General features: G+C 33.5%; 1 protein-coding gene across 1 annotated transcript; it reads left to right on the forward strand.

The window, feature by feature from the left end:
• The first annotated feature begins 7,433 nt into the window (after positions 1 to 7,433).
• Positions 7,434 to 10,970, forward strand: MRLK (meristematic receptor-like kinase). Its single transcript, XM_079071771.1, has 2 exons — positions 7,434 to 9,269; positions 10,184 to 10,970. The coding sequence occupies exons 1-2, from the start codon at positions 7,493 to 7,495 to the stop codon at positions 10,798 to 10,800; spliced, it is 2,394 nt and encodes a 797-aa protein (XP_078927897.1). The 5' UTR covers positions 7,434 to 7,492; the 3' UTR covers positions 10,801 to 10,970.
• The last annotated feature ends 638 nt before the right edge of the window (positions 10,971 to 11,608 follow it).

The following is an 11,608-nucleotide window of genomic DNA, read 5'->3' on the forward strand; positions in this document are numbered from 1 at the left end:
TCGACGAGTTACCTTTTTAACTTGTCGAGTTCCTCCCGAGTCCATTCCACTGAGTCCCGCCTTAACTTGCCGAGTCACCCTATTGACTCGTCGACTTCATCATATGTCCAGAAAACTAAAGTCTGAACGGACCAAAACCATAATCCTTCATTGCACTCATCCAGAAACTCAAAAATGGCAAACCCTACCCTGACTCGTCGAGTCAGCTAAAGGACTCGACGAGTTCCTTCAGTCCTTACTAAGTTCAGCCCTTTTCAGTGGGATCTAAGGTCCCAAACTCCAGATCCAAACTCCCTTAGTGCAGATACCACGTAAAGTTGCAAACTTTACGTACATGCAAGGCCCTTCAAGGCCATAACACCAAAATTAGGCTTCCTACAAGGTTTTTGTGCATGGAAAGGGGCTAGGCTGCATAAAGGGAGCAACTTTATGCCATTGGGGACCTTGAGAGGTCCAGATCTGGAACCATATCCTTGTGATAATCCCAGATCCAAGTTTGACTACATTTTGTACCAAAAATGGTCATTTACTTCGAAGAAAAGGGATCTAATCAACTAGAGATCAAGGTGACGACTTTATACCTCAAAATGATAGCCAAGACAGAGTAGATGTCGGATCTACTGCTCCTCCACTTGCTCCTTCATCTTCAAGCTCTAAAACCATTCACAAGTACCCAAAAATCACTCACAAAAGCTCTTACTCTCACTCAAGAAGGTGCAAGGCCGATTTAGGGTTTTCTCTGGCTAATAGGGTGATAAGGGAGGCCACAAGGGGCAGGTTATGTTCCTTAAATAGGGTGCAAACCCTAAAAATTAGGGTTTCTCTTTACAGCTCCTACTCGTCGAGTCGGGGCCTTCCGAATCGTCGAGTAGGACCCAAACCCCGCGTCCCCTAACAGTCTCTACTCGACGAGTTGGAGCACCCCAACTCGCCGAGTGCATGCACAAAACCCTAAAAATGATATAAATTAATCAATACCTGGAACAGGTGTTACATTACACATATACAGTCAACACATGTAGACCAGATAATGAAAACACACATGGCAAACACTTATGATTCATGGAGTCTGCAGGAGCTAAAGGTGTGGAAAAGAAATCATAGGGACCAAAATAGTGAAATTGGAAAAAGAGGTGTGGCAAAAACCTAAAACAAACAAACTTCATTGTTCATAACCGTGATTGTAACGTCCCAAAAACAGTGATAAAAATTTTCATTTGGAAGTTTATTAATTCATTCATAAGTTATTCAAAATCAAACACCCAATTATAATATTCAAAACATCAGAGTACAATTATTCAGAATGCGGAAATTATGAGGGGATAATGTTGTGCCATCATGTCGGGCCCTTCCCTTTCAAACGAGAAGTACCTGAAACCATAAACAAAAACTATAATCACAAAGCATAGTGAGTTCCCCAAAGTACCACATACCGCACACAAGATAATGAATGTTATGAGCCGAATCATAGTTTTACAGTCACTTTCTGCCATGGGCCAAATCATGGTCTTTCCTTGCAATGTTGAGGGTCAAATCTCTTTCTTGCATACAATTGTCATGGGCCAGATCTTGGTCTTTCATACAATTGCTAGGGGTCAGATCCTGGTCTTTCATGCAAGTATCATAGAGACAACTAACATTCTACATAGCAAAGTAATGGGCCGACATTATGTCTTCGATCCATAGACATATTGAGGAAAACTCACCTCCAAAAGAAGATAACAAGGCCACACACTTGAGCTGCTGCTAACACGACTCTTCACACTAATTATATCCCAAAAATAACCCTAGTCAATAATCCGGGTTTTTATCCCATAAAAATGGTTCAATAATTCAATTAACCTATGTAATATATGAGTCTCACAACTAGTAATTTAAGTAAAAGAGATGGAAACGAAATATAATTTTAGCAAAAGAAATGAAAGTATAAGATAGTTTATTTACAACCAATCATCTTCTAAGATTTTAATATATTAATATATTAATTAAAAATAGTAAGTCTTTTTAGCGGTATACAAAATTTAATTGCAAAAAAGGTAATGTTTCCAATCAATCGCAACTTTCCCTGTGCCATATTATATTTCGAGTATTCATATGTATTTATCATATTACCTTACTTTTAGATTTTAAATAAAACAATGGTGTTCATGTATGTTTGTTTTAATTTTTTAAGTCTATTAAGCTTTTTATTTTGTTATACAACATCATGATTTTATCATTAGTCTCGACTTAAAGGACATTGTGGATGTTTAGAAACCATTTTACATATTAATTAGAAATAATGGACTTACAAGACAAAGTATTCAATGTTGTATAAAATACATGTTTGCAAATTTATGATAAATGATTACGATTTTTATAGCTTTTATGCTATTTTACTTTGTTAACCGTGTAATATAAAGGTTATAACGTAGTAATGATATAAAATTATCTTTTTCTATAGCTTCTAATTATAATAGGGTATAGACGGGATGACAAGTAAAAACTTAAACTTAAATTAGAGCGGGCAATAGGTCGATCGGGGTTGGGTTCGAGTTCAACCAATTTATTAATTGGGTTGAATATTTCAACCCAACCCAACATTTTTATTTAAATGGGTGGATATTTTCAACCCAACTCAACCTTTCAGATAAATGGGTTGTTACCGGGTTGACCCGTTTACGTAATTTCCAACCCAACCTATTAAATAAATGGGTTAAACATGGGTTAACCCACTTAAAATAAAAAAGTAATAAAATAACTAAAGATTACAACAATTAAATTAGTTTCAAACTTAAATAAACTTTCAAAGTATAATAAAAATACAATCATAATTCACAAATACAAAGAAATTGTTCATATAACATTGAAGATATGTAATTTCGAAGTGATTTTGAAGAATGATTAGTGTTGTCGGCGCAAAGAAAAAAAGATAAGAATTAGGATTACATTTAAAGAAAATAAATAACAATACAACATTGTAAATATAAATTAATATTTATATTAGTACATGGTAATATTTAAATAAATAATAAATTAAATATATATTAAAGTTAAATGGCTTGGTGGGTTGAAAAGTAGTTGATAACTTTTATCCAACCTAACCTATTTAATTAAATAGGTTAGACGGATTGACCCAATTTAACCTCAATGAGTTGAAAATCTAAACCCAACTGTTACTTTTGGGTTGGATTGGTGGGTTGAATTGATTTTTGTCAGCTCTATCTCTAATCCTCATTTTAAAATAATATAAAATATATTTTAAAGAAAATAAAAGAGTTTAAGTCTTGAAATCTCAACATGTAATTGCATTTTTGATATAATAAAAAATATAATTAATATTTTGTTTTCATATTCGGTCATACATTATAAAAAATATTATTTGTGTTACGTAATTGGCAATAATGAAAGATGAATTTTAGTATTCACAATAAACCGATAAGTTGCAAACCAAACAACTGCTTCTTCAAATCCGGTAAGATAAACCGATAAGTTGCAAACCAAGCAACCGCTTCTTCAAATCCGGTAAGACAAATGTAATGGTTTTGTAATTTTTTTATGTCGGAAAGTTAGTTTATATTTTATTTTAATAAAATGTATATGAAACATTTGTCTTAATAGTCAATAATTTTTCTATATATCATTTTATATACTTTTATATTGTTAGTTAGCTTATAATTAGATTCTAATGAACGTTATCTTTTATTAAATAACTGCTACATCAATTTTGTCAAACAAATATACAACCAATTATATTTATATAAATGAAACACAAAATACGATCTGAGAGACTTAACGTTATAAATATTTGTAAAAACTAAACTAAACATTCTAGAGATAATTAACCGTTCATATCTTGAGTAGGGATTGCCTGATATGTAAACGTTATTAGTTAATTTAATAGAAAAACTAGAAAGTAAAAGCTCATTGGTCGACACACATAATCATGGTCAAAGTCTTGTACTTCAAAGATTGAATTCCCAAAAGATACCTCGTACCAGAAAGGCCTATCAAGCCTACACGCCTCTTTCTTCAATTCCCGAAAAGGCCAAGGGATACCATCGTCATCTTCAACATCCCGTGGGTTTATCACATTTTTAATTGTTTTCCCTATTTGAGCATTATCAAGACTGTTTTAAACATTTCTATGTCAAAAGTATACACATTTGTCATTGTTATAGTTACATTATTAATATAAATTTCATATCAATTTAGGGATACGATATCATATAATTTTCATTTTTAGTAAATACAATATTTAAAGCAACGTTAATATTATACTTGCTAAAATTTGCAATCATTTTATAAATAGTCAAACAAAATTTTAAAATTTGAAAGCTTAAGCTTAGTTCATGAATGATTGTTTGCCAAAGCTTGACTCGTTAAATGAGTAAGCCAAAAAACTGACATATTTTATTATATAATCGTTTTTGGATTTGTAATAAGAAATAGAAAATAATGATTAATCGGGTTGGTTGGCATCATAACATTGGATAGACTTTTAACAACTTGTAGCATGTTTATTTTCTAGCTCTTTGCTAAAGCTTTAATTATTTTGTTGTTTGAAAAAAAAACCTAGAAAGCTCGTTTGCATATTGTAAGTTCATGAGAAGCTCATTTATTTTATCTCAAAGAAAAAAAAGTATAAATGCAATTAAAAATATAACTAAACAAAGAGTGCAAAATGATTTGAAAAAAAACTATAAAGTACCAAAGTCTTAGGTTGTGATGAGTGATGTTGAACTTACCGAGTTCCACCTCAGCCAAAAGCGTCTCCTCTTTAGCTTCAACAAGGATGATGATAGTGTCGTGCCACTCACTCTTACCATAGCAAGGGGAGTGGGTGCCGAGTAGGGAAGAAAAGAAGGAGAAGAGAGTTTGGCATGAGAAGAGAAAAACGCTGCAAGCTACTGTTGAGTTGAGGTCTTGAGCTCGACATGTGAGTTGGAGGTGCAGTGTTTGTCAAGTTGACTCAGCACATGTTGAGCCCATTCCCCACAACCTTAAGAAGAAAAGAAAGAAAAGGAAAAAAAAACCATACATTAGAAATCTGGAGTTCTTATATATATGAAGAGAAGTGATCACAACTTAACATTACTCATCTTTTGTAGCATCACAAATAGATATTATTTGCCTCTTAGTGAATATCAAACTTATAACAAAAAAGCATGTGAAATATACCAAAAATATTGCTATCTTATAATGATTATCAAAGAACAAATTTGTAAACTTACATTAAATTTCTATTCTAAAATTATTATATTCGTTTTAGAAAATGTTCAAATAAAAATTTGTTGTACTCCACTCAACCACGTCTCAAAATGTATATAATTTTGTTTTTTGACTACCGTTAAAATGTCTAAATAAAACTATTTTTATTCATTAATGAGTCAATTTAAGTTGTTTTTACTTTTAACTAGGGGTGACAAATATGTACCATGGAAAACCAACCAACATGTGTACCAACCGAACCAATTATGTTGGTAGCCAATATGTTTGACTGGTAGTACCGTACCAATTAATTAATAATGGTACGGTAATGGTACAAAGTTTTAAATGCCACGATATTACCGTACCAACCAAGTTATTTTTCATATATATAAAGTATTGTATATTTTAACTTTAAATGTATGTGACAGTTAAGAGTTCAAGTGCTTTGATATTAGCATTTACCGTCTAGTAGCTTTTAAAGTTTAAACTCATATTAACATATCCCATTTACTCTATTGTTTGGTTTAAACTCATGGTACAAAATTATAAAATCTTTTTTGTATCGAATTTCCAATCCAACCATTAAGAAAACTCTTATTTACAAACCTACATGTATCTTTTAAGTGCACAATAACACATAAATCTTAATTCCTAAAACACCCATACATGTTGGTATATACCATTACCAACATGTACCAACCGAACTTCCTGGTAGCCAATTGAGTTGGTAACAACTGTACTTGGTACGGTAGTGGTAACTAAAATTACATACCAATTATAATTGGTACGGTACACGGTTTGGGAAAAAAATACCCGGTACCGTACCAATTCCACCCCTACTTTTAACGCATCAAATATGCAGGATTTAAAAGTATAACTAACCAAAACACTTGTTAAATAGATGAAACAAGTTAAATTAGGAGGAAAGTTGTACGCAATGTACTTTACGATACATACAACATATTTAATAATATTATTATTCATTTATTCTGACACATAATAACCATCAAAAAAAGTAATTATTTTTTTTAATAATGTAAAATTTTAATAACTTTTATTATTTCCATTTGTGTTTATGAATATAAATTGTAATGAAAAGATAGCCGTTAGAGGGAGCGGTCGTCGGTGGGAGATGTTAATTAAAAAAATAAAATAAATAGAGAAAATGGAAAACTAGCCGTTAGACTTTGGAGCACGTGAGAGAGGGAGCCTCACTGAATCTTGAGGGACACTTCTGACATAAACTTTGTCTCACCACATTCTTTTCCTTTTCCAAAAAGCCAAATCATTTTCATTGCAATAACGAATAATAAATAATAAATAATAATATACAAGTTCGATGATAGTTACTATCGAATTGTTTTAGTAGATATTGTGCAACTTTTAATTAGAACATACACATGGACACATTTTCGAAATTAACAAACAAAATAATATCATAGAGTAACTTTTTAGTTAACTATATTGGGGGTATTTAGAAGAATGATCATAATGATCTAATTTCTATCCAAAATAACCTTCAAATTGGAAGCGGGTAATTTGGTTTTGAAATGTGTTTTTTCTATTTAAGAAACTGATTTGTGAGATATTATATCTTATGTAGATAAATTAATTTTTCATTATTACCACCTTTTGGATGTGGATAATACATAATGTGAATGTTTTTCTTATATGCACAACTTTTTGTTTTCATAAATTCTTATTAAACATTGAATCTGAAATATTTGGTTTTTGTTTTCATTTCACAACTTTTTGTATCGTTTCATTTTCACTTCGTTAATTATTTTTTTGTTAGATTTCTAATAAAAATATAACATAATCTTTAATTCGACTTACTATTTTGACTTCAAATATGTTCTTAAATTTTTGGAATACATTTCAATTTTTGCCTGGAATATGAACTTTGAAATTAAACAATTTTGAACATGATCGACGTTTTTTCAATAGCTTAGAGGTAAGTTATAGAGAAATAAATTCATATTTTTCATGGTTATTGTCATTATAATTAGTGGCAAAATGTTAATGAATATTGATTAGAAAATGTAATAAGAAATGAGAGATATACAATAATATAAAAATTCATAAAATTAAAAAAAAAAATGTATAAATTGATAATAAAAAATGGCTAAATTAACTTCTTTTTTAACCAAATTGTTAACATTTTTTTTGGGTGAGTGCGTGAGGATCACGTGCATTGTCTGGAAACACCGTCTCTCTATCACTACAAAACCTTCTTCCAAGACTATTTCATCTCACTGTTTGATTTCATCTTCATTTCTTCTTTCTTTCTTCCTCCTCTTTCATGGAGTCCGATTCTCATACGACTCCTAACTTCTCAACGAAATCAACCCCCTTTGATCAATCAAACATTCCCTTCAAGAAAAAAGAAAAATGGAAGAAGAATACAAACAACACACACTGTTTCCCCTTACTTCTTCTCCTACTAATTTCCATTCTCATTCACCCACTCCCAGTTTCAAGCCAATCATGGGATGGAATCATCGTCACAGAATCAGATTTTCAAGCCCTCCAATCATTCAAACAAGAACTCATTGACCCAAATGGGTTCTTGAAAAGCTGGAACGATAGCGGATATGGAGCTTGTTCTGGAAGTTGGCAAGGAATCAAATGTGCTCAAGGTCAAGTTATTGTGATTCAACTTCCATGGCGAGGATTAGGTGGTCGAATCACACCGAAAATTGGTCAGTTTCAAGCTCTCAGAAAGCTCAGCCTCCATGATAACGCCATTGAAGGTTCGATTCCGAAGGAATTAGGGTTCCTTCCGAATCTCAGGGGACTTCAGTTGTTTAACAACAGGTTTACTGGTTCGATTCCTCCCGCATTGGGTTCATGTCCATTGCTTCAAACTATTGATTTGAGTAATAATTCTTTGGTGGGTGTAATCCCAGAAAGTCTTGCTAATTGTTCTAAGCTTTATAGGGTCAATTTGACTTTGAATTCTTTAACCGGTTCAATCCCTGTCCCGATTACAAAACTAAATTCCCTCATGTTTCTTGCTCTACAGTTCAATAATTTTTCTGGGGTTCTTCCAGATTCTTGGGGGAACGACAAAAATGGCGTCAAATCCATGGTCAAATCTTTAACCTTTGACCATAATTTCTTCTCTGGGACCCTACCTGTTTCTTTAAGTAAGTTGACTGAGCTTCAAGAGATTTCATTTAGTCATAATAAATTCATCGGAACTGTTCCCGCTGAATTTGGTGAATTTTCTAACCTTAAAAGTATCGATTTTTCATATAATTCTATTAATGGAAGCATCCCTCAAAGCTTTTCAAATCTGAGTTCCTTAAATTCGCTGAATTTCGCTCATAACAATCTCACCGGAGAAATCCCGACATTTTTGGGTGATCGATTAAATCTTACTTCATTCAATGTCTCATACAACAATCTATCGGGTTCAGTTCCAACAACACTTTCTTCAAAATTCGATTCAAGCGCCTTCATTGGCAATCTTGATCTGTGTGGATACAGCCCTTCAACGCCATGTCCGACGTCTCCTCCTCCTTCCACCACCCCACCTCCGCCACCAAACCACGGCGGCAACAAACTAAGCACGAAAGAAATCATTCTCATCGCAGCCGGTGCTTTGATTGCAGTTCTACTGTTAATCTGCTGCATACTCCTGTGTTGTCTGTTCAGGAAAAGGGGAGGAGGAGCTAAGCCGAAGGACGCTGAAGGTGGTGCCGCAGGTGGAAAAGAGGTGGCGCCACCACAGGCGGAGGTGGCCGGAGAAGCGGGAGGGAAGCTTGTGCACTTTGAAGGTACATTGGGTTTCACGGCTGATGATTTATTGTGTGCGACAGCTGAGATTATGGGGAAGAGCACTTATGGAACTGTTTATAAGGCAACTTTGGAAGATGGTGATCAAGTTGCAGTGAAAAGATTGAGAGAAAAGATTACGAAAAATCAAAGAGAGTTTGAAATTGAAGTTAATTTGCTTGGGAAAATTAGGCATCCAAATTTATTGGCAATGAGAGCTTATTATTTAGGGCCAAAAGGGGAGAAACTTCTTGTTTTTGATTACATGCCCAATGGAAGCCTTTCTACTTTTCTTCATGGTATGTTTTTTAACCCTTTCACTTTTTTTATACATTTTTTTTATGAAATTTTGTAATGGATTTTAATTTAACTAGTTCAAATTTTATCCTTAAATAAAAAGGTGCTTACTTTTTTGACCTTTAAAATGGATTTTACTTTGACTAGTTGAAATTGTATCCTTAAATAACAATTAAAAGGTGCTTACTACTTTGACTTTAAGTAGAGGAAATTAGTTACTACTTTGACTTTAAGTAGTGGAAATTAGTTATTTAATAGCAACAAAGTTTCATATTTTTTAAAAGGTTTACTTTTAATGGAAGCATCTAACTTTTTTTTGTACCATATTTATGAAATTTTCTAATGGATTTTACTTTTCATGGTTGAAATTTTGACATTAAATAACAATCAACTTTCAATATCTACGAGATGTTTAGTAGTAGACTTTTAGTTTTGATCCATTTTTAGTTTTTTAATCATTTTTATAAAGTTTATAATGGATATTACTTTTATAGGTTGTCACTATCTCACTAAATAACAACTAAGTTTCACATTTTTTATGAGGTTCACTACTTGACTTTTATTTTTGTTTGATTCTTATGAAACTTTTACTTACATCACTCAACATGGTTACTTTTTTTTTTTTTTGAATTTTTGAACCGGCAAATACAAATATTATAATCTACTCTTAAACTAACACCCAATTCCACCTATGTCCGCCACGGGACTTGAACCCTCAACCTCAAGGAGGAAGGGAACCACGTCATACCGCTGGGCTAGAAGCCCTTTGTCAACATGGTTACTATTTGATAAAGTTGTTACAAATATGTTATTTATCCACTTAGCAATGTGACAAAACTTAACTTCTATTTAATAACATTTTCCATTTGGTATTTGCAAAACCCCACAAAACCCTAATTTCTCAATTCATATGCAGCTCGAGGCCCAGAAACACCCATAGATTGGACAACAAGAATGCGAATAGCAAAAGGAATGTCTAGAGGTTTACTTAGCCTCCACACCCACCACAACATAATCCATGGAAACCTAACTTCAAGCAATGTCCTCCTCGACCAAAACATAAACCCTAAAATTGCAGACTTCGGTCTCTCCCGGCTCATGACGGCTGCAGCCAACTCAAACGTAATTGCAACCGCTGGTGCACTCGGGTACAGAGCCCCCGAGCTTTCAAAGCTCAAGAAAGCTAACACAAAGACCGATGTTTATAGTTTGGGTGTGATCATGTTAGAACTCCTAACTGGAAAATCACCAGGAGAAGCCATGAATGGGGTTGATTTGCCTCAATGGGTGGCTTCGATTGTGAAGGAAGAATGGACTAATGAGGTGTTTGATCTTGAATTGATGAAGGATGCGAGTGTGATTGGTGATGAGTTGTTGAATACTTTGAAACTGGCGTTGCATTGTGTTGATCCTTCACCTTCGGCTCGGCCGGAGGTGCAGCTGGTGTTGCAGCAGCTGGAGGAGATTAGACCGGAAACCGCCGCCACGAGTTCTGGTGATGATGGTGGTGCTGGACCTTCGATGAGTGAGTGAAGTGAGGGGTAGTTTTGGACTTTTGGTGATGATGATGATGATTCTTTCATTCTTGAAGGTCGATCTTTTTTTTTTTTTTTTGTAAATATAAGTTTGAAGTTAATTTCTAGTTTTGTTTTGTGTGGAATTCTTGATTCATTTTGTTCAATGAAGTGGAAATTTTGGGGATAGTTGATTTACGAATATATTGTTTTAAATTACTAAATAATTGTGACAGGTAAAAATAGGGTTAATTACAAATGGACGTTGAATATTTGTGTTTTTACAAAATATTTTGGGGCTAACTTGCCCTTCCAAAGAGTAAATCGTGGTCAAATCCTCCCAAGTTTTGCTTCCGTTGTAGGAAGTTATTAGCACTTCCAGTAATTTTTTAGGGTCTTGAGTCAAAATAAGTCATTATAATCACATTGTAAATACTTAAAGTCAATTGTATAGTTAAATAGTTAGATTAGCTCCTACGATTTCTCTTGTAAATGTGAATCCCTTCAAGTATGTAATCTGCATATAAAACGCATATACTTTATTGAATATAATTAAACAATTCATTCCAACTCTATATGGTGGTATCAGAGATCAACTAGCTCCTTTGAGCCTCGATCGATCAAAACCCTAATCATGCATTCTTCATCACCATGTCTTCCGTCATTGAAGTCACGACACACACCCACTTCCCCATCAAACTTACAGCAACAAATTTTCCAGTTTGGAGAAAACAAGTCATGGCTACTTTGATAGGTTTAGGTCTCGACAACTATGTTGATGGATCTGAAGAAGCTCCATCAAAGGTCTTTATCCACTGATGCCACTA

The sequence above is a fragment of the Lactuca virosa genome, chromosome 9 (genome assembly GCF_052849685.1).
Source record: "Lactuca virosa cultivar CGN04683 chromosome 9, Lactuca_virosa_CGN04683_v6, whole genome shotgun sequence".
NCBI classification, from domain to species: Eukaryota; Viridiplantae; Streptophyta; class Magnoliopsida; order Asterales; family Asteraceae; genus Lactuca; species Lactuca virosa.

Bases quoted from the DNA above. Each gene is read 5' to 3' on its own strand.
- MRLK (XM_079071771.1), top strand. From the start codon at position 7,493: ATGGAGTCCGATTCTCATACGACTCCTAACTTCTCAACGAAATCAACC. The intron at 9,270-10,183 runs GTATGTTTTTTA...ATTCATATGCAG, and splicing joins CCTTTCTACTTTTCTTCATG to CTCGAGGCCCAGAAACACCC.